The sequence below is a fragment of the Pocillopora damicornis genome, chromosome 6 (assembly GCF_964200805.1).
Source record: "Pocillopora damicornis chromosome 6, jaPocDami1.2, whole genome shotgun sequence".
Taxonomy (NCBI): Eukaryota; Metazoa; Cnidaria; class Anthozoa; order Scleractinia; family Pocilloporidae; genus Pocillopora; species Pocillopora damicornis.
Window position 1 is genome coordinate 1,914,139 of NC_142675.1, and position 23,465 is coordinate 1,937,603.

General features: G+C 38.4%; 3 protein-coding genes across 9 annotated transcripts; all 3 read left to right on the forward strand.

Annotated features, from left to right (window-relative positions):
* Positions 1 to 647: 647 nt before the first annotated feature.
* Positions 648 to 4,324, forward strand: LOC149043394 (thialysine N-epsilon-acetyltransferase-like). The gene is made up of 5 exons (XM_089209989.1): positions 648 to 852; positions 969 to 1,023; positions 2,174 to 2,371; positions 3,262 to 3,302; positions 3,450 to 4,324. Exons 1-5 carry the CDS (start codon positions 787 to 789, stop codon positions 3,615 to 3,617), a joined length of 528 nt encoding a protein of 175 aa, XP_089066115.1. The 5' UTR covers positions 648 to 786; the 3' UTR covers positions 3,618 to 4,324.
* Positions 4,325 to 4,698: 374 nt separating this feature from the next.
* LOC113679737 (thialysine N-epsilon-acetyltransferase) lies at positions 4,699 to 8,079 on the forward strand. Its single transcript, XM_027196738.2, is given in 6 exon segments — positions 4,699 to 4,881; positions 5,000 to 5,054; positions 5,908 to 6,088; positions 6,090 to 6,100; positions 6,841 to 6,881; positions 7,032 to 8,079. Coding segments are annotated over 6 exon segments (522 nt in total). The 5' UTR covers positions 4,699 to 4,815; the 3' UTR covers positions 7,200 to 8,079.
* A 2,767-nt stretch (positions 8,080 to 10,846) lies between these two features.
* On the forward strand, positions 10,847 to 23,208 carry LOC113678909 (metabotropic glutamate receptor 3). 7 transcript variants are annotated; one of them, XM_089209978.1, is made up of 5 exons: positions 10,847 to 11,294; positions 13,082 to 13,201; positions 16,390 to 18,218; positions 19,531 to 20,451; positions 21,337 to 23,208. In XM_089209978.1, the coding sequence occupies exons 3-5, from the start codon at positions 16,535 to 16,537 to the stop codon at positions 21,453 to 21,455; spliced, it is 2,724 nt and encodes a 907-aa protein (XP_089066104.1). In that variant the 5' UTR covers positions 10,847 to 11,294; positions 13,082 to 13,201; positions 16,390 to 16,534; the 3' UTR covers positions 21,456 to 23,208. The 7 variants fall into 7 exon arrangements, with proteins under 7 accessions (XP_089066104.1, XP_089066106.1, XP_089066102.1 ...); XM_089209976.1 differs by lacking the exon at positions 10,847 to 11,294 and adding an exon at positions 12,748 to 12,922; XM_089209977.1 differs by lacking the exon at positions 10,847 to 11,294 and adding an exon at positions 12,772 to 12,871.
* Positions 23,209 to 23,465: the final 257 nt, after the last annotated feature.

The window sequence follows — 23,465 nt, forward strand, 5'->3', positions numbered from 1 at the left end:
CAATGGCACAAGCGATTTCGCTTGCCATTGGACGTAAAGCTGTTTTGCCGTCACGTTGAACCATATGCACGCTTAGCAGCTTTCAGGGCGTAGAAAAGTGCCACTTCTTTTCTCCCAGCGCGAATTTATTAATCGATAGAGAGAACGGGTCACTACTGACGTGAAATTTCCATAAATAGTTGCGCGAAGGGACCACTCAATGCATACCGCCTGAGAGGAGGAGGGGTCGGGGATTTTTGTTGTGTCACAATAAAATTTACCTGATCCTCCCCTAAAATTTTGGAAAATTCTAATGGTCCCCCCTGTTCTAGAAGGTCCTTTATACATCTTTGTAAAACTCAGCCAAGTGAAAATATTTGGTCTTTCCACGCATAACGAATAATATTCAAACCATCGATCCATCTAAAGTCCAATGGCCGGAAATAATCACGCAGAAAAAATGATTCATGAGTCACGTCTAATTCAGCTCTTCATTCACTCAAGTAAAAAAGAAATAGTTCATGACAAAATGAAAAGATCTTCTCATTTAAAACAAGATGTAAGAAGAAATCATAACGATTCTTGAGAAAAAAAAACCCGCCCAATCATGCTTCACATAAAAAGTTAAGGGGAATGTTGAGAAGGGCCATCTTTGCACGAGAAAGACCTGGGAACGAGTTACATATTCACCGGCAATTACGAGTGAAGAGGCACAGACACAAGCATTTTGCATACGATCAATAAGGTTTTTCAGTTTGCACAGTTGGTATTCTCAGCATTCTTGGTGTGATTTGTGACTGTTCGAGAATGGCAACATGGCAAGTGCGTATGGCGACAGCGGACGATGTTCCAGAAATTTTGCGAATGATAACGGTAAAAAAAAATCGTTAATTTGATGCGCTGGGGTTGCTAAGATTCTGAGATTCTTCAGGACACATAAATATAATTTTGCTTTTGAATGAACACGTTAAATTATTCTTTTTACATAGGACTTAGCTGTATTTGAGAAGGAACCAGCATCAAGAGTTAAACTTACTGAGGAAGGTAAGATCCACAACGTGCACAGAAACTCTCCACACTCAAACGTGATCAGTATGCATATTCCTACTTCATTTCCTAAGGCGCTGAGAAAGAGAATTTGTTTAACAATCAAGAGCTTGTTTAGTATGTGATCATTTCCTTAATTCTCATGACCTTAGTGTTTGATTCAGGGGTGATACTGTCAGGAGAAATTAGATGCTAGTCTTTGATTTCTCTGTGACTGAGGTTAAAAAAGCTGCAAAAACAAAAGAAAACTTACCCACTCTTCCCCACCAACTGATCCCTTATGACTCCTCTGCTGACCCCCCTCAGAAATTATTAAGAAATGATAATCTGATGAAAAATAAGCTTTACAGGACTTTAAACCCTTTCACCTCTAAAACTGACCAGCATGAAATTTCTCCTAAAAATATTAGCCCTGAATCAAACATTGGTGTAACAAGAAAAACACAAATGATCACCAAACGAAGAAGATCTTGATTTCTAAACAAATTCTCCTTGTCAACATCTGAGGAAATGTATAGCAAATAGTGGGGAGAAAATACATACTGATGTTAGGTGTAAAGGGTTGTGAAGAGACCCTCTAAACTTTACAATCTGGTCATACAAGAGATTTGTTATTATGTATCTGAAGAAATCAAGAATCATCAAGAAAAGAATTAAGGTTTCAAGGCCAGACACCGTTGCACTCTCTCCTGATTATTTTTTGAGTTCTCAAGACTAATAGAGCACCAAATGATTTGTGACAAATTATTCACACACTGAGACAACAGATCTATCAATGTGTCACAAATTGCACTCACTTAGTTATAGAAACATTAACAATTGATTCATATGTTAGCTTGCATTCATCAAGATATGAAGCACATGGGAAGTTTGGAGAGCACGAAAGATGCCTAAGAGTTGCTTCTTGAGTGCTCTCCAAACTTCCCGAGTGCTTCATATCTCAATGAACACACAGCTGACATATGAAGCAATTGTTTTATAACATTTTCAACCTGATGGTTTGCTGATTTGATTTGTTTCCTGACGTCATGAGTGTGCACAATAGGAATATGAAGCATGCTCACACAATTGAATTTGATTAGACAAATTTACTAGCTATGTTATAAAGAGTTTTTGAGCATGCTACAAATTTTTTTCTATCTTGCAGAAATGCAGAGGGATGGATTTGGAGAAACACCATGGTTCAGCTGTCTGATAGCAGAAGAGGTGAACCCCAGTGAAGAAAAAAACTGCAGCTTACCAAGGAAAAAGGCTGTTGGTTATGCATTATTTTTCAACATTTATTCCACCTGGGAAGGCCGATCTCTCTATTTGGAAGACCTTTATGTCGACTCAGCTTTTAGAGGTGATCTCTTTGATCAAGTTGATTCCCTGTTACTTGCATAATTTTTTTTATTCCAAGCATAATGCTCAGGGTCTCTTAATGTTCACCAATTTTGGAGTGGTAAATTTTCTTGAAATAAAGACAAGAGCACATTGTTCAAATTTTTGCTTGATAGGTCACATCGCTGTACTTACCAACCATCAATTTCTTATTTTAAATTGAATTACATTAAGGTGAAGGTGAAGGTGTAGACAATTTTTAAAATTAAATATACTCTGAGAGAAGACAAACAAAGATTAGATGATGTTCCAGCCATGAAATGTTTATCTTCCTTTAATGTGCGAAAGACCATAAACACCCTTACTATTTGATTAAGTTATACAGCTTAACCCTTTAACTCCCAGAAGTGATAAACATAAAACTTCTCCTTACAATAACCCTAAATTATCCAGCAAACAGCTAATGAGAATATTCAAACTTATCAGGTAGAAGTTGTTATCTTGATCTAACACCAAATTCTCATAACTAAGTTTTAAGGATATGTGAAGCAGCCAGAGGGGAGATTTAACAATCAGATCTTGGGAGTTAAAGGGTGAATACATAATTGACAAACACAGGTTGTCAGATAAGTGACTCACTGCAATATGGTTAGAGAACTTTTAAGTGCTGTTCTCTGATGCAGCAGTTGGCTTGTTCCTCTGTTGACCCGAGTAGGTCAAATCAGGGATTGTTGATGGGTGTCGTATTTTAGCTACGTATTTTTGTGATTGTTTTTTTTTATTTCCAAATTTTGTTCTTTTTTCCATGACAAATACAAGTCTGAGCTCAAACCACTTATAGGGGTACACATGAAGCATTTGTTACTTGATAATTAGCACCTAAAGACATATTCAATTTGATTTTTTGGACAGGAATAGGAATTGGAAAAGAGATGTTGAGAAGAGTGGCTAAAGTAAGTTGAATTTTTTTTTTTTTACAAATTTCCTGTTTTGGTAAATTGTAGAGAGCCATGTTGCTAAGCTTTACATCTTGGTGATTGAAGAGATACCTGTGTAGTGTGGTAAAAATACAAACTGCTAATTATTTTTCCTTATTTCAGATTGCTGTTGAGAAGGGTTGTGCTAGGGTTGACTGGAGTGTTCTTTACTGGAACAAAATAGCAAGAGATTTCTATGACAAGCTCGGAGCAGTGTGCTTAGATGAATGGCGTCTGTATCGCCTAACTGGACAAAGTTTGCTGGATTTTGCTGGGAAGGAACTTTTGTAGTACAACTATACCAGTAGGCTTGTAAAATTCTCTGGTGGTAGATTCTGAATTATCATGAGTGAATACCAAATGAACAACCAACTACATACAAAAAGCTGTTCTCTCCTGGACCATTGAAGATTTAATGACACAAAGACTACCTGTTACATCAACACAATTAACAAATTTGGATCAATGACAGTTTCTGAGCAACTGAGTACCTACCCCTCCCTTTACCAAACATTAACCCTAAGTTGTTATCAGTTGACTGTCATTGGGTTAGGGGAGGGGTAGGTGGGCAGTTGCTCAGAATCATCATCAGTCAGCAAGGGGGGCCTTGGGAGAGGAGATACTACTGCGGGATATTTTAAGAGGGGTGATTTGGAAAGAAGGCTTTCGAGCACAAAAATAATGAAACACCGCCCGCGACTCTTTTCGAAGTTGGTACAAAAAGTTGATCGCTCTTATTGAATCTTTAAAATACCATTAAAGGCGGAGTACTTCTCTTTTATTGCAAGTTAAAATCGAAACGCGATTCTCGCGGTTTCGTCTTAAAGCAAGAAGTCAGTCAAACGCGTTGTGAATTGCCCGGCATCATCAGAAAGTTGTTTACATCTTGCTCACGTCAGTCGCACTATGTCTACCATAAAAATTAGTTCCTCTCATCTTAAAGGGCGGTTTTTTGCGCCCTTAACATAAAAATAAAAAATTTTTAGAAAATTCACGAATCAATTTGTTTTTATTTTTCTTGTTTTGACCAGTCTTAAATGACAAAAGATAACGTACTGTCTTATCTCATTTTTTCAAAGACCATAAATTGTTTTATGGCTTTTATTTATCCATATGAAGTCCAATGGCTGGAAATTCATCACCCAGGCAAAAAAAAGTGCGTGAATCACATTTAGTTCAGTTCTTCAAGTACAAGTCATGTTCAATTGAAAAAGAAGTAGTTTACGAGGACATGAAAAGACCTTATCATCTTGAACACGCTTCTTGAGAAAAAAAGCCCACCCAATCATTCTTCGCATAAAAAGTTAAGGGGAATGTTGTGAAGGGCCATCTTTGTATGAGAAACACCTGGGAACGAGTTATATACTCACCAGCAATTGCGAGTGAAGAGGCACAGACACGGAAGCATTTTGCATTCGATCAATAAGGTTTTTCAGTTTGTACAGTTGGTATTTTCAGCATTCTTGGTGTGATTTGTGACTGTTCGAGAATGGCAACATGGCAAGTGCGTATGGCGACAACAGAGGATGTTCGAGAAATTTTGCGAATGATAACGGTAAAAAAAGAAATCGTTAATTTGATGCGCTGAGGTTGCTAAGATTCTGAGATTCTTCAGGACACATAAATATAATTTTGCTTTTGAACGAGCACGTTAAATTCTTCTTCTTACATAGGACTTAGCTGTATTTGAGAAGCAACCAGAATCAAGAGTTAAACTTACTGAGGAAGGTAAGATCCACAACGTGCACAGAAACTCTCCACACTCAAACGTGATCAGTATGCATATTCCTTCTTCGTTTCCTAAGGCGCTGAGAAAGAGAATTTGTTTAACAATCAAGAGCTTGTTTAGTATGTGATCATTTCCTTAATTCTCATGACCTTAGTGTTTGATTCAGGGGTAATACTGTGAGGAGAAATTAGATGCTAGTCTTTGATTTCTCTGTGATTGAGGGGTTAAAAAAGCTGCAAAAACAAAAGAAAACTTACCCACTCTTCCCCACCAGCTGATCCCTTATGACTCCTCTGCTGACCCCCCTCAGAAATTATTAAGAAATGATAATCTGATGAAAAATAAGCTTTACAGGACTTTAAACCCTTTCACCTCTAAAACTGACCAGCATGAAATTTCTCCTCACAATATTAGCCCTGAATAAAACATTGATGTAACAAGAAAAACAAAAATGATCACCAAACAGAGAGGATCTTCATTTCTAAACAAATTCATCTTATCAACACCTGAGGAAATGTATAGCAAATAGTGGGGAGAAAATACATACTGATGTTAGGTGTAAAGGGTTATGAAGAGACCTTCTAAAAATTTACAGTCTGGTCAAATGAGATTTATTGTGTATCTGAGGAAATCAAGAATCACGAAGGAGTGAATTAAGGTATCAAGGCCAGACACAATTACACGCTCTCCTGATTATTTTTTTTGAGTTTTTCAAGACTGATAGATTACCAAATAATTTGTATTAAATTATTCAGTTCACACATTGAGGCAACAGATATGTCATTACTTCACAGATTGCACTAACTTAGTTATAGAAACAAAGAATTTTTGAACATTTTGTCTATCTTGCAGAAATACGAAGGGATGGTTTTGGAGAAACACCATGGTTCAGCTGTCTGATAGCAGAAGAGGTGAACCCCAGTGAAGAAAAGAACTGCAGCTTACCAAGGAAAAAGGCTGTTGGTTATGCATTATTTTTCAACATTTATTCCACTTGGGATGGCCGATCTCTCTATTTGCAAGACCTTTATGTCAGCTTTTAGAGGTGAACTCTTTTATCAAGTTGATTCCCTGTTTTTTTTATTCCTAGCATAATGCTTAGGGTTTCTTTGTTCACCATTTTTGGGGTTGTAAATCTTCTTGAAAGAAAGAAAAGAGCACTTTGTTCAAATTTTTGCCTGATGGGTCACATCTCTGTACTTACTGGCCATCAATTTCTTATTTTAAATTGAATTACATCAAGGTGAAGGTGTAGACAATTTTTAAAATTAAATACACTGGGAGAGAAGACAAAGAAAGATTAGGTGGTATTCCAGCCATGAAATGTTTATCTTCCTTCAATGTGGAAAAGACCATAAACGCCCTTACTATTTGATTAAGTGATACAGCTTAACCCTTTAACTCCCAGAAGTGATCAACATGAATCTTCTCCCTTTGATATCCCACCATTATATCAAGCAGACAGCTAATGAGAATATTCAAATTTATCAGATAGAAGTTTTTATCTTGATCTAACATGAAATTCTCATAACTAATTTACAAGAATTTGTGAAGCAGCTAGGGGGGAGAATTTACAATCAGATCTTGGGAGTCAAAGGGTTAACACAAAATTGGCAAACACAGGTTGCCAGATAAGTGACTCACTGCAATTTTAATTTTCAAATTTTATTCCTTTGCCATGACAAATACAAGTCTGGGCTTGGACCACTTATAGGGGTACGCATAGAGTATTTGTTACCTGATAATTAGCACCTAAAGACATGTTCAGTTTAATTTTTTTGACAGGAAAAGGAATTGGAAAAGAATTGTTGAGACGAGTGGCTCAAGTAAGTTAAATTTTTTTTTTTTTTTAATATATTTCTTGTTTTGGTAAAATGTAGAGAGCCATGTTGCTAAGCTTTATATCTTGGTGATAGAAGAGATACCTGTGTAGTGGGTTAAAAGTAAAGACCACTGATCATTTTTCCTTATTTCAGATTGCTGTTGAGAAGGGTTGTGCCAGAGTGGACTGGGGTGTTCTTTACTGGAACAAAATTGCAAGAGATTTCTATGACAAGCTCGGAGCAGTGTGCTTAGATGAATGGCGTCGGTATTGCCTAATGGGACAAGGTTTGCTGGAATTTGCCAGCAAGGAACTTTTGTAGTACAACTATACCAGTAGGTAGATTCTGAATTATTATGAGTGAATACCAAATGAACAATCAACTACGTACAAAAAGCTATTCTCTCCTGAACCATTGAAGATTTGATGACACAAAGACTACCTGTTACGCCAACACGATTAACAAATTTGGATCAATGACAGTGTCTGAGCAACTGAGTAACTACCCCTCCCTTAACCAAACATTAACCCTAAGTTGTTATCAGTTGACTGTCTTTGAGTTAGGGGAGGGGTAGGTGGGCAGTTGCTCAGAATCTTGTCATCAGTTGAGCAAGGAAGTGTAAAATGAGGGGGCCTTGGGAGAGGAGATACTATATCCCTCCCAGTCCTCCTAAGAATCCCTTCCTGTGGCTTTCTATCCCCATTCCTCATATATTTTGGGAATGATATATAAATTTAGCCAAGCCTAAAAGCGGAGCTCGCATTTTGGTTTTCCCGCACGTTTCAAGGGCACAACGCCTTGCCCCGGCCAGGAGTAGAACCCGGGTCGTCCGACTCGGAGCCCAGTGCACTGACCACTGGACTACTGGAAAAAGCCATGGCGTTGGTGTGCGCGCGGTACTGTTGACCACGCATGCTAAAAGTAGCGCCTTGTACGGTCGTATGGTCGTACATCCAAATTTTTTCGGCTTGATGGGTTACCACTATTTTGTATAATTATGGGGCTACGCTCTGCGAGCTCCGCTATAATTATGTAATAACATAATATTTGAATATGTTGGTCTACATACTGTATGATTTTATGCCGCTATCTGGGTCTGTATAATTATGATATTTTAGTAATTATATAAAAAACTATATTTAAATATACTAACTGTAAGAAATTATGCTGTTAGGTAACAGCTTAAAATCTTACTTTTTCATTTGGTTTTTACTTTCCTTACTTATGAGATCCAAAGCAGGTTACTCTGGTAAATAGCTACTTACCAAACAGAGCAGGGTCTGTAGGTAACCGGTCAAGTCGCCCGAGAGTCATCTCGCCCGAAGTTATGTCGCCCGAACCCTGAGTCATGTTGCCCGAAATTTAGTTATGTCGCCCGAAAAAACAAATATTGAGAAGATCAGAATTTCAGACTGTTAATAAGCAATAACGTTGACAATTTTTTTTATCACTAAAGCGCTCTTTGTTTCCGACAACAACATGAAGATTCTTAAAGGGTTGTTCGTTTGGTACGTACTCGTTTCTTACTCACGGACATTTCGTAAGCTTGGGAAACTCTTTCTTGTTTTTTAAAATGCTATGAAGACTTTGACTACACAGAAATCGATTGTATGGTCAGAATTGAAATATGTTTGAGTGACAACTCTGAAAACGTTGTTCGTTTCTAACAACAGAGGGAAGCGTTGTTCGTTTCTATAACAACAAATGCATGGATGCAGTGAAACATACAAATAAAGTTCTGTTGTGTCTATTTGTGGCTTTCTTGACAATAACAGATGAAAACACCTGGTAAACGAATTTCGATTGTCGCGTTCGACAAGTCGGTAAAAGGTAAAACGAGTAACATACAAGTAAAATTAACTTGTTGCCTTGCGTAAGGTAAGTGTGATATTTTTAAGATAACAGTCTATTGTTTATGCTTGTGACTTTTTTCACAGAAGTAGTCTGATAGCATCATTTCCCTTAGGATCAGAATAGGCAAAAATTATGTAGTTGTGTTCTGTTTCCTCTGGCGGTCGCATTTATATTTTGATTCGATCAAAGTATATATGAATAGGGTAAAGCTAACTACAATACGAATACGAACTGATCAAAATGAGCATTCATCCTTGCATTGAGTGTGATGATGAAGTTAGACCACGTCACCAAGCCCTACAGTGCGACGATTACGGTCGATCATATGGCCTTTTTGACCATATGATCGATTTCTGTGTAGTCAAAGTCTTCATGGCTTTGTTAGAAACCAAGAAAAAGTTTCTCAAGCCTACGAAATGTCCATGAGTAGGAAATGAGTACGTACCAAACGAACAACGCTTCAGGTTTTTGTTTGAAACGGAGAACGCTTCACTTTGCCTTCACCTTTGACAAACATATTTCAATTCCGAACATATGATCGATTTCTGTGTAGTCAAAGTCTTCATGGTATCGTTAGAAACCAAGAAAGAGTTTCTCAAGCTTACGAAACGTCCGGGAGTAAGAAACGATTACATACCAAACGAACAACGCTGCATTTTGTTGTTGGAAACGAACAACGTTTCCCTTTGTTGTTAGGAATGAACAACGCTCTAAGAATCTTCATGGTGTTGTCGGAAACAAAGAGCGCTTTAGTGATAAAAATTTCTCGACGTTATTGCCTATTAACAGTCTGAAATTCTGATCTTTGTAGTATTTGTTTCTTCGGGCGACTTGACTTTTTTTTTCGGGCGACATAACTAAAATTTCGGGCAAGATGACTCAGGTTTCGGGCGACATGACTTCGGGCGAGATGACTCTCGGGCGACTTGACCGTATACCGGTCTGTAAGATTATCAACCATTTCTATATGATGAAACTCGGTCAGTCATGTGATGCTTAAGGCAAACACTCGAAACTTCAGCTTTAAAACACGTAAATTATCCCGTTGCTGTAACCAAACCTGCGGCTGGTTTTAATTGTCAGTTCAAATTATATTATTGACAGGACGATTTGTCATACACAATTTTACGAGCAATTTTAACCCGTGCATTTTTAGAAGGTAGAGAGAATTTTTATCTTGCTTTAGAGACTTAACTTAAATGAGGGAAGGTGTTATCGAATAAGGCAACGCCATTTTACAACTGTGAGGCACAGAGGAGGTACATTTCTAATTTCGACGGTTTTGGTTTTGAAAAAACCCCGGCCTTCTTTAATATACTAATGTAATTTATGCACCAATTTCACTCATGAATTAGTGATTAACAAACTTTCCTCCTGTGGCTACGTTATGAGAGCAACGAGAATAATTTTATGTTGAACCTCGTTTTATCTCGTTGGTCCAGTCCAATGGTTCAACAAGTTCTGTATGAACAACTGATCAAAATAATATTATCTTCTAATCATGGACCACTCTTTTCTTCCCTTATATACAAATATAATTTATGGTGCATTTTATTTTCATTTTTGTTTGTTCTCAGCGTTTTGCTTTGAAATGGAAATCACGAAATTGAACCAGCTGTCAAGTTTCCACTCTTCATTCGGTATCAATCAATACCATTTGAATATGTCAATAGGAAACCTTTTTCTTTCTTCATTAACGAGGAAGTTTCTTGTTTTATTTAACACTGAATCTCCAAGCTAAAACTCTTCTATTGCGTGGTTTTAAGAAATTTTTCAGAATTAATAGCTTACTCTTAGTTCCTGAGCAAAACGCTTTACTTGAACTTGCGATTGATTTTCGAGGCGGCAACCTTCGAGGTTTGTTTGCATGCGACGAATTACTTCCTAATTGCGAGTTGTCAATACATGACGGAGGTTACCGAAATTGTTCAATTTTCTTTAAATAGTATTGAGTATGAGGAGTCCAAACAACGCGAAATGGTAGCTGGTTAATTTGAAAACTACTACGGGATATTTTGGGAGGGGTGATTTGGAAAGAAAGCTTTTGAGCACAAAACTAATGAAACACCGCCCGCGACTTTTTTTGAAGTTGGTACAAAAAGTTGATCGCTCTTATTGAATCTTTAAAATACCATTAAAGGCGGAGTACCTCTCTTTTATTGTCAGTTAAAATCGAATCGCGATTCTCGCAGTTTCATTTTAAAGCAAGAAGTCAGTCAAACGCGTTCTGAATTGCCCGGCATCATCAGAAAGTTGTTTACATCTTGCTCACGTCAGTCGTACTGTCGACCATAAAAATTAGTTCCTCTCATCTTAAAGGGCGGTTTTTTGCGCCCTTAAGCTGACAACTAAAACAAACCTTTCATATGCGACGTCGTAAATAGAGGTTTTTAATGAAAGTTGTGGGCAGCGCATCTAATCTGTAAACAGTGAGCTCGAGAAGCCAATGTCACCGCCTTTGATGAATGGCCAGAAGGAGATTCTCCCACGAAACGCAAATGGCGAATTGTTTGCCCTCTGGGCTAGTGAAGACTAAAGGAAAGAATTCCAGTATATTTTTCGGTAGGTTATCAATTGTATGATTCGTTTTCATTGTGGTTAACTTCGTCGATAAACTGTTATACCTTTTTGATGTGTGGTTTAAAAATTGGATCAACGAATCTTCATTCAAAATGATCCTGAGTTTGTGAAGCACACCCAGGAGGGACAGAAATGGGATTTTTTTATTTACTTTTCCCACAGAAAATTTGTTGGTCTGTGCCTCGTATTGATGGAGACAAAATGATCTGGTTGAAAATGAAAAGAAAAGAAAAAAGATGCTGAGGCCAAATTAAATTTCACACCAAATCAATCAAGCCAAAACACAAATTTGTAAATTTAAATATGACATATGCAAAACTGGGTTTAATAAATGAAAGCAGAAACAGATCCGACCTTAAAGATTTAAAAGATACTTCCGTGTTTTTCTCTGAAAAATATTGGAACTGTACCAAATTTCTTGAAATTTTGGCAAATATGATTTGGTAAAGCTTTGTGTGGTCATTTTTCGCAAAATCATTTCGTTTTGTCGAAAGCATTGACTCAGAGAGAAGTCAGCACAGATTAATTTAACGTCGATTATTGTGTGGCTCATAAATATGGCTTGAATCCAACAAAAATATATTGTGAACTGGCATTAGCTAATTTACCAAATTATTTTGTTCTAAAGGAAATTGAAAATTGATGGAATTAAAAAAAAAAAATCAACGTGCTTTTAAACCAATCAGAACCCTGGAATTCCCAGCAATGGAGAAAACAGCACGTGCTTAGCTGAACAGCTCTTAACACAAAATGAAATGTCTAACAAAAGTTTTTATCTCATATTTTGCTTCAGGAGGTTCCTTTTGCACGAATAAAATTCTAGGAAAATTTACAAGCGTAAAAACTATATAATACGAAGACATATCACTGAGCTCTTTCCATCCAATGAAGGAATGAATCAAGTTATATTATTTACCAATGTTTGTTTTTTTTTTTTTTTCTTCGTTTTCTCTGTTTTCTGTTCATCTTCGTAAATTTTGGTAAATCTAAGCTTATTTATACCTTGTAAGGTTACTATTTTGTAGTGTTTTGCGAGCGATTTTTTTTTTTTTTAACGTGTGCTGAAATTACCTTTAGAAAGAAAATTTGGATTTAAGTTCCTACGTGCTGAAGAAAGCTGGTTTGTAAAGTAGGGCACTTTCGAGCAAGCTTTCGAAAGCCGAATTTCATTTTGAAGTTTCCCAAAATATTGTGAGAAATTGAGGAAGTTTGTTCAAATTTGGAAAAGTATTTTCTCGAACCTTTATCTCGTCTTTTTCCGGTCTTAACCTCGAGACAATGAAGGCGGTCGCACGATCTTAAAGAAACACGCTTAGTTGTTTACCTACAGATATCTACATTTCTAAGAAAAAAGAAAACAGCTCTATTTCGCTCGTGTTAAAAAGATCAGTCAACAGCTCTGGGTCAACAAGGGCAAATCTGTAACACGAGTGGTACATATACCTGTATGCAACCTTAATAAGCGGAATACGTAGCAAGCTGAAGTTACTGTCTCTGAAGTTAAGCCAATATCTGGGGATCAGATTTTATCTCTGAGCTCCGCACAAGTGCCTGTGAAGGTACATTTCTGTCATACTCGTAGTGAAATGCAATAACCGTAACTTCTGCCGGTGAGCTTAATTCAATTACGTTTTCTGTTGTACTGTGCATAGACACGTCTAAAATCAAAAGTTTTCTATTTCCGGGTCCAAGTGCTGAATCGTTCGAAAATGCAATAACAATTTGATGTTGATTTCTGCACGTGTTTTTGACAAATTTCCTTTTCGCAGCTTCAAACACCTTGGTTCCGCTGAAATGTTTCATTTTGCTCCTGGTCATCCTGTAGTGAAGACAGAGAAAACGTGACAAGAAGTGGGCGAAATCTGACATTGCAAAATTAAGCTGCCGAGGCAAGTTTTTATGGTTGTTTCATGTCTATTTCAACGTAACTTTTTCCGCGTCGTCGACAGAGAAATGATTTTGTAAATTTGGTTTCTTCTGGCTTTTGTGGGCTTCTTGGGAACGTTGAAGAGGTTTTCTTTTCTAAGAATCACGCAAGCCTTGTTTTCCATCTCGATCAACTTGGGTTTAAGACAGATACGAGAATTTGATCGGGTGACTGAAAGCATTTAACATGACGCAGGGCCGGTTTGACAGGATTTTTCTTACCTATTAAAATGGCTGATACGCTTGTTTGAAAATTGTTCGCTAGCTAAAAAGGCAATCGATTTTACAATATCAGCAACTAAGAATTTTTCCTTTCTGTAAAGTGATGAGATCAGATTTAACTGTAAGGCGACAAAAAGCCACTTTACTCAAATGTCTTGCCATTCAGCATAAGAAAACGGATATCGAAAGTATAGCGAGGTCACACTTCTAACGTCTTAAAATCACGTGTGGAAATGATGTGTATGTAAAGTTATGCTTCCAGTGCCTGACCTGCGGGTCTCGATATCTCAACCAACAAGTCCAATATCGGCGACCGCAGGTGTAGCGCCGAACCGCAAAGTTTTACTAGCACGTAGAAGAGTTTGCTGTTTACCAAAGTTTAGTTTCTTCAGTGGAAAACTTTCGTGGATTTCGGGATCTGAAACTAAGTAAGTTCTCTAAGACCAAATTTCAATATTGAAAGAGTTGTTTTCTAGGACATGTGCGAATGTTCGGTGTTTTTTCAGTTGACTTTCAACTGAAATCTTCAAGTGTTATACTCCGGTGAAGTCACGTTACGAAAATAACAAAATTGGGACGAAAGAAAAGAATTATTTCAACTAGCTTTGTTCCCTTTTATTGCCCTATCATATTGAAATAACTTCGTTGCCACAAAAAACAAGCCAAATTTGTGTCCGATCTTCCTCAAAATAACTCCTATCGACTCGTTAAATTTAAATGATTCTCGGAAAAGTGTCACTTTCCGGCATATGCAAATTATTTTAGGTTGTTTTTTAGTGGCTAAATGGATTTTCTAATCTCCAGATCTGGCAAAGTCTTAATACGCTTGGAATATTGATGTCTGTGTTTACAACCTACTAAAATGTTTATTATATATCATCCCTGCTGAGTTTATCGGTAAACAGGATTTGGGACAAGAACAAATCAAATAAACAAGTAGTTATCTGAAGCCAAATTTCGTTTCTTCAACTTATCATGAAATTTCGATTTCAAGTGTTGAAATTTCGATTTCAAGTGTTGAAATCACACAATGTTTTAATTCGAGTGCAATTCTCGGTTATAGTATTTCTTTGGTAAATTCATAGACGAAAGCGGAACTTGAACACCTGAAATCTTAGATGCAATGCAAAATTATTCCGCTTTTTGTCCAAGTTGTGATTAATTTTCATCAATAAATTAAAATATGAAAGGCCGTAACAGCTACGTACTGTAGTCACCTATATTAGCCGCGACATGTTCGACACGAGAAATACGAGGGGTTGTTTTCAAGATCTATGAAGTAAACCTTTTTGCCCTTGAAAACTTTTGCTCACAAACTTTTCAGTTAAGTTCTTTGCTAATTTTGCGTCATTTTCAAAACGATTTTTTACTACGATGCAATTTTCATTTAATCGCGTGCTCATTGATTTTGGTTTGGATTAAAAAAAAGTCTATGCTGCGGTAAAAAACGATAAAGTTATCTTTGAAATTGTTAATTGGTTTCAGAGCGAGCTCAGTTGAAACTGTTCCTATCGAATTTCGAAAATTAATGTCATAACTGAAATCCATCGTCTTGTTTGCTGTTACATTACACTGCCATTGAGAAGTTTCACATTCTCTGTACTCGTAGAAGCCATGTAAACATCGTAGAAAAGCGATCAATCATTACAACAGCAGCTAAACTTGCAAAAATTAATCTACTGGGTAAACAAGTTAGTTACTCATTAAGATTCCGTACAATCTCGGCGGAAATTAGTAAGGTTATTGTTTTCTTTCTGTCTCAGTGATCTTTTTGTTTTGAAATCTTTTATTCTGAACTTTGGTCGCTATCAGATGTAACCCAAAATTTCCATGCGTCGTAAACAAGTTTACTTTGCATCAATGCAAAAGACGAGGAATGCGCTGATTTCTCTGCAAATCACCTCTCTCAAAGAACTATCAAATGCCTTTTTAGACCGGCAACTTTATCGTGTTCCCTGGATATTGCAATCTTGAACATTATTTACAAACGAAAGCGTTACAGATGATGTTGTGTTGACAGAATTTAACTTGAGGTTACATTGGACAAACAAGCTCTCTTCGGAAAGACCTTATTTACAATTCATGATGTGTACTTCAGGTAAAACCCCCAGTTAAAGATTGAAGGTGGTAAGATTATTATAGCTCTCTTGATTGCATTTTTCGTCTTAGCGCGTTGAAAACTTTCAGTGATAACCCAAACAGCTCGAAAGGAGAATTCATTGCTCTCAAATTAAATGTCAGGCATTACAATTGGCAGACAAAAACTAAATCTCTGTGACCTTAAACTTCAAAGATGCGGATAAGCTTTTGAATTTTCAGCGCACGAAATAAGGTCAAGGCTGAGGAGCAATCCCAAATACAGACGATCGGTTATCGATAACATTCCAGTCGACAGTAGTGAAATTTAGCGCTTTCGCAAGGTACTCCTGCTTTAATTATTTGGCATGTTTTGATTTATGCCGTGTGGCTTAAGTCTTTAGCTGAATGGTAATCAGCATTTAAAGCTCTCATACTTGCTGCTGATCGATGTAAGTTAACCTTTTTTACCTACTTAACGCCAGTGATGGTTTTAATTGATCTACTGATCACAGAAGGGTCAGCAGCCTGGGTTAGTAGCTAGAGTAGAATTTAAGACATCAAATCGATTTTAGGACCTAAATTTTCATGCCCAAGTTTCCGGCATTTGAAATCTCTTAAAGCTTGTTTTGGCTTGCTATTACTTAACATTATATAGTCGCCCCAACCACATTTCGGATTCTTTAAAGTAAAATCCTTTCCCGTCCATTGTCTCAGAAATAACTTCGACCTTGATTAACTTAAGCAAGTTATTTTGTTATTTTAATACTCACGTACTTTTCGACACCTTCCAGAGACAGCGTAATTGTGAAGATCTAGCTGTCTAATGATGTTTGTTTTCTTCTCTTTTTAGGTGATTTTGTCTTCAGCGTCCAAATAAAACAGAGCTGATTTGCGTTTCAATGAAACGCCGACCAGTTTGGACGAGCAGCAACAAAAATATGAACTAAACAGAAACAAGACCTCTTTGCTCGAATTTAGTCGTGTTGCATACTGCTATGCTTCCAAACTTCAACGGGTTTCCTTCTCGTCGATGTGTCAACAAAAACATCTTTACATGGTTCGTTAACATTACTTTGTTTCTTCTGTCGTTATCAAGCCTGGCTGCTCCTTCTAAAAACCTGACTCATCACGATGGATCAAGTGAGCGAACGCATCGCGTTAGGGCTACATTTCCACCGCCAGAAATCGAACCAGATATAGTCATTGGAGGTCTTTTCCCAATCCATGCAAGAAACGTCAGCAAAAATGGTCCTCCTAAATGTGGCACTCTCAACATAGAACGGGGATTTCACCGTTTGGAAGCTATGATCTTTGCTGTAGATCAAATCAATCGAAACCCCAATCTTCTTCCAAACATAACTCTCAGTATGTCTGCCTATGACACTTGCGATTGGTACACAAAGGCGCTAGAAGAATCGCTCGAGTTTGTCATGGAGTCGCAATCTAAGACCATTTGTGAAGCAGGGATTACGTCTGCTTCGCAGGCGTCAAAGAAAAACAAAATATTAGCTGGGGTTGTCGGTGCGGCATCAAGCTCCGTTTCTATTCAAGTTGCGAACCTTTTGCGGCTTTTCAAACTGCCTCAGATAAGCTACGCATCGACCACGCCTGACCTCAGTGACAAAACAAAGTACGACTTTTTCATGCGAACTGTTCCCCCTGATAATTACCAAGCCCGGGCAATGGTCGATGTTGTCCGGGGATTGAAGTGGACTTCCGTATTCACAGTCCACTCCGAGGGGATTTATGGTGAACGAGGAATCCGAGAGTTTTCGAACGGAGCAAAAGCCGCAAATATTTGCATCGCGGGTTCGTATAAGATCGAAGGCTCCAACAACGAGATGCAAATAAAAGACATCATAACAGATTTTGGAAGACATGAGCAAGTCCGTGGAGTGATTTTGTTTTGTACCGATACAGACGCAAGAAGGCTTCTCAGAGAGGTGAAGAGGCAGAACAGGGCCCAGCATTTCATATGGGTGGCAAGCGACTACTGGGGAACAAGAAAGAAGACCATCAAAGGCCTAGAAAAATATGCAGAAGGCGCCATAACTATTAGTCTGACGGAAGCCCTTGATCCAAAGTTCAAAAACTACTTTACTTCTCTTAAACCAGGCACAAACAGGACCAAGGTGAATCCCTGGTTTGATGAGTTTTGGGAGATGAAGTTTGGCTGCAGACTACAAAACAATGAAAGTTCCTGTTCTGAAAACTATTCCCTGGCAGCAAGCGATGTGCGTATCGATGATAAAGTGCCTTTTCTCATTGACGCCGTGTACGCTTTTGCATATGGTTTGGACAAGATGTACAAACGCATGTGTGAAGCACAGAACGGTCTTTGCCAAAGAATGTTAAAAGAATTCGAACGCAAAAACCTGCGCGATGAGCTTTTTAACTTGACTTTTACTGGAGTGACAGGCGCCGTAAGTTTTGATGAGAACGGCAATGGTCCCGGGCGATACGACATTTATCGCCTGGAACGCAGTCGATACAGAAAAGTTGCGTCCTGGAATGGGAAGCTGTACAACGCAACGAGGCTTTTTCAAGGAGGCAAAAATAGTACGATTCCTTTGTCAGATTGCAGTTCACCGTGCGAGGCCGGGTATCGAAAAATTTTTGACAAGGAGGGATCTTGTTGCTGGAACTGCGAACGCTGTGCGGAGGATTATTATGTAGAAGGTAATCACCACGTGATTGGTCTGTGTTTGTTTATATTTTTGTCTATTTGTATGTCTGTTTGCCTGTCTGATGGTTTTTAGGTCTGTCGGTCTGATGGTCTTCAGGTCTGTCTGTATGTCTGTCTGATAGTCTGTGTGTTTGTCCGTCTGATGGTCCGTGTATCTGATGGTCTTTAGGTCTGTCTATCTGTCTGATCGTCTGTGTCTGTCCGTCTGATGGTCCGTGTGTCTGATGGTCTTTAGGTCTGTCTGTATGTCTGTATGATAGTCTGTGTATCTGTCGGTCTGATGTCTGTGTGTCCGATGGTCTTTAGGTCTGTCTGTATGTCTGTCTGATAGTCTGTGTGTCTGTCCGTCTGATGGTCTTTCTGATAGTCTTTAGGTCTGTGTCTGACTGTGTGTCTGTCTGATGGTCTCTCTGTGTGTCTTATGATCTGTCTGACAATCTACTTGTGTGATAGTTTTATTGCCAACCTGTATGATGGTCTGACTGTCGGTCTGACTGTGTGTCTGCCCAACTGTCTATCTGTCTGATGGTCTGTCTGTCTGCCTGATTGTATGTCTGTTTTTATGCATGTTTGTTTTTTGTCATTTGTCTGACAGCCTGTCTTTTAATCGTTCGTCTTTCTGTCTGTCTTTCCGTCAGTTTAGGTGTCTTTTACATTATTCTTTATTTTTGAGTTAAAATCGTTATTTGAGTTTACAATACATTTGTAAGCTCAATGTGACTGTATTTGTAGGGCATGATACATATCTATTAGCACAAAATAAATGAGCTTTACCATTTGGTGATTTAACCAAACATTGTTAAAACAAGGCTCTGGAGAATGAGGGTCGTATCGCTATAGAACGCCCTCACATAAAATTATTAAGATTTGAAACAAATGATACAGGAAACCGTTGTTTACTTGATTTTATACTTTTCCTTGTTTCCTTGATGGTATTCTATCTCAACTTGTCTTTCCATTTTGCCTACCTGCAAAGTAAGGTCCTCACCAAAATGGCCCTTGGACTGGGTTTGCTTGGTGAGCGGGGAAATTCCAAATAGGTTATTTCAGATCGGAGACCGAGATTTTATCGCAGTGATCGGTTTGAATATTCAAATACAGGAAATTTGTTTTTAGCCTGGTAACCGAGAAAAGCCCGAGATCTCTGTCGCTCGCTCAGTCCATATTCACGTTTTAAAACATCGATATTTTTACGACGAAAATAGAGAGACGAGGCTATATTATGAGAGGGGAGATATTTGAATCTGACCCGATCTTGTTAATCATGGTCCTATTACTCAGGCATACGTTGCTTTCAATCCGCAGATGAGACAAGTTGTAAACTGTGCCAAAAAGGACAACGGCCTAATGCCAAGAGGAACGGCTGTGAACCACTACCTCGACGTAACATTGCCGGAAGCTGGATAGTTATGGTCATGTTATTTTCTGGCCTCGGCATCATGTGCACAATATTTGTTGGGACCCTATTCCTCATCAACAACGACACCCCTCTGGTGAAAGCCTCCGGAAGGGAACTGTCATGCACATTACTCTTCGGCTTGTTGTCTTGTTATACATTTTCGTTTTTCATGTTGGCCGAGCCTTCGCCCTCCATTTGCGCCATCCAGCGGTTTGGCCTGGGATTCTCGTTTTGTGTATGTTATGCTTCCATTCTCATCCGAACCAATCGAATCGCAAGAATTTTCGACAGGAGCAATCGATCCACGAAACCTCCTCTCTTCATCAATCCAGCGTCACAGATTGCAATACTGACAGTTTTTGTCAGTATCGACATTGTGTTCTCAGTCATTGGTCTAGTAAAATGGCCTCCAGAAACAATCCTTGCCTACCCAACAAATAAAGACGTTTTACTAATATGCAACATTCAAGATTACGATTTGGTTTTCGCACTGACGTACAACGTCTTGATTATCATTCTTTGTACATTCTACGCCTTTAGAACGCGTAAAACGCCAGCGAACTTCAACGAAGCCAGATACATCGGATTTGCCATGTACACAACTTGCATCATTTGGGTGGCGTTTCTTCCCGTACAAATAGGCGTGAACAAAGACTACGCTACCATAACACTTGCAATCAATACGACTTTGAACGCCACAACTCTGTTACTGTGTATTTTTGGACCCAAGGTCTACATCCTCGTATTTAGGCCCACGAGGAACCTTCGAAGTAGGTCCTTAAATAGTTGGCGCGCACACGACGCTGAAAATGTCCCCAATACACAAGGTAGGCCTCTGGTTCAATTTATTTTTATGAGGTATCATTCGAGTCTGCAACTACTTCGTTTGAATCAATGCTTATCGTGTGATACTAATGTCCCAGATCACACATCACTAAAAAGTTTGGCACTTTTCACTAGCTCACTAAAGCTGCAACAGCCTGCAGAACAAGCGTCTTTCGCTGTTTTTGTTTTCTGTTTTCTGATCTACTCTATTCCAGGTATTTGGTCAGTTAAACGGAGCGATACTTACAGTAGCGCCTGAGAGATAAAACGAGAGAGGTTGACATGGACAGAGGTCAAACCCAGACCCCTCAAGAGAGGTTTGGGTCGGGTCGCGAAATAAAAACCTCCCGCGCTTCTTCACTCCTCTGCGAGGATCGTGCCGTTTAATTACATAATTTTCTTTGCTTGTTGCTGTTGTCTTGCAGCTTTAACCTTTAACCTTCTAGTACTGTTTCTTTCTTGAATTCGCGGTTTATGTGGTACTAACAACTAATCACTATGCGATTCGCTATGTGGTTCGTCCAGAAAACTCCCGCCGTTCCCTCAACCAATCACAGCTTGGTCACTTGCGATTTCCCGCGCCTCAAGCAGTTTCCGTGTTTTATCGTGAGTTCTCATTGGCTGATCGTGATATATTTTTTCTTCTGATTGGCTGTTTTGATTACTGTGGTTTGGTTGTACGACTCTCAGTGGAAAAACGCTCTCACTAAAGAGTTCTGTGCGACTTAGTTGACAGGTCATCTAGTTGTGATATTTCAGAGTATCTGGTTCGAGTCCTCGTGTAACTTCCACGCCCGCGATAAACGAACAAAATCTCTCTTTATTCAAATTAACCACATTTAACGTGGACCTATCAAACATAATGTTTTTTATTCTTTTGATATCAGGTCGCTTACAGTCCGACAACCAAGTCACCGACCCAAGCATCAAGAGTGCTCTAACTGAGTTAGGAATCGATAATCTTACTACACAAAAAGAGTTTGCGCAAGGCGAGGCCGCGCTGTGAGGAAATATCGCGGGCTCCGTCTCCGTATCAGTCTAAAGTCCCACAGTTTCTTGGGTAAGTTAAGTGGGGAAACTGTAAATGGACAGTGAATCTTTCACTCTAAACGCCACTCAAATACTCAAATAGAAGCTATAACTTCTTAGTTTCCGTCGTGAAGTCAAGAAATCTTTCCACAAGATTTTTGGAAAGCCCTAGCTCAACTTAAGCCCTAGCGAACCGCAAACTTCAAAAATTGATCACTTTCTTCTTGTTGTCAGAGGAAACGAAAGCGAAGTCCAAGACAATTTTTTTTTTCATTCCCATTTGCTTTAAGAATAGTTATAATTATAAAAGTAGATAGAAAACTTAGAATAAATTATTTTTATGAGCCAATCAAGTATTTTGCCGACAACATAACATCAAGGGCGGCAAGCGCAAGAAAGCGCGCGAAAATCTGCGCGACCAATCATGGTTGATCTTTATTACCACTTCATTTGGTTGTAAAAGGGCGTCAACTTTTTTTCAGCCAATCACGGACAGGTGGATTCTTTTCCTTTGAAAAAGTAACTTTTTGATTCATTTTATTTAAAATTAACAACAAAATTTAAAATAATTGAGAAAAATCTTATTTTAGTAATGTACAAAATCGGATGAAATTGTTTTCTAAGAGAGTTTATAGATATCATTAGCCTACGAGAAAGCCCTCGTTACTCGTGCTTCGGTACATGCATTTCTTCGCCCGCCGGAAAGTATAAAGCCTGGAGCATAAGTGCCAGACTCTCCCCGACTCTTCTCAATCTTCCCGTGAGCGGAGAAAAGCGTGCCTTACTACGCTTAAAATGAGGAGCTACTCGCAGGCTAAGATATCTGAAGTTTTATTGTTATCTCAAAGATAAATTTAATATTTTATTAAGTTATTAACGAGTATACGTAATTGTATTAAAGCAATTTAACTTATTCCGTACGTTGTATAAGATAAGCGCTATGTTCGTGTCAAGTTTTTAGGTTAGGTTGAAGCAATCGCGTTGTATATAGCTTTTTGGAAAACAAGTTACATTGCCTGGGTTAGCTGACGTAGTTTGTAATACAAAAAAAGAGATTTCTTAAATTTAGAAATATTTTTTTTTTAAAAAATTGTTGTAGTACTTTAAGAAGTATTCTGAAATAAGAAAAGGCAAAATAGTTCTTGTTAAAGTGGGCAATTTTTAATTGTGTCGAAAGTGAGCCGGAATTGCATTGGTTTTGCTTTACTACGCTCTGTGATTGGTCCAGAAAACTCGTGCCACTCTCTCAACCAATCAGATTCAAAACCTAAAACCAATCGCACCACGGTCACCCGCGTTTTCCCGCGCTTTATGCAGTTGATTTGTTTTTACTTTGCCTTTTCTTTGGCTCCTTGCGTTAATTTGCCTTGTTCTGATTAGCTTTTGTAATCACTTTAGTTTTTGTTCGACATCGCTCGATTAAAAAGCACTCTAATGTTGAAATCAACAATTCAAATTAATTGCGGGTTTGTTCAGCTGGTTGACAGGATAAAACTCCACGTCTTAAATTTGTCGTATTTTCGTGTGACATTTCTGAAACACTTTCTTTTAAAAGGAACGAATCATTCTTGCCCATGTTAAATTCACCATATGTTTCCAGTCTCAGAATTTTGTGAATTCAACGCTAGGCAACGCTATGTACATACGCATGCATCGCTGCATTCAAAATTACAAAATCTGATTCTTATTTCCCAGTCACTTGAAATAAAATAACATGAAACTTTTTATGATCAGTGATTTGTGGTATCTCATCACAAGTATTCTTACTCCTGGCCAAGTGAGCAGGTTATCATGAGCTGCCATCTTTAAATCTGGCCGCCAAACAAATAACAAGATAATTTGGTTTTATAGACTGAGTTGCTAATGGAAATTGGCCTCCCTAATGAGTTTCTAAGGCTGCCATTTTGAGTGTTAGCCCTTCATCATCTCCCTGACAAGGGGCTAATGTTTGCATGTTAGCTTTAGAAACTGTTTACAGTAGCCTATG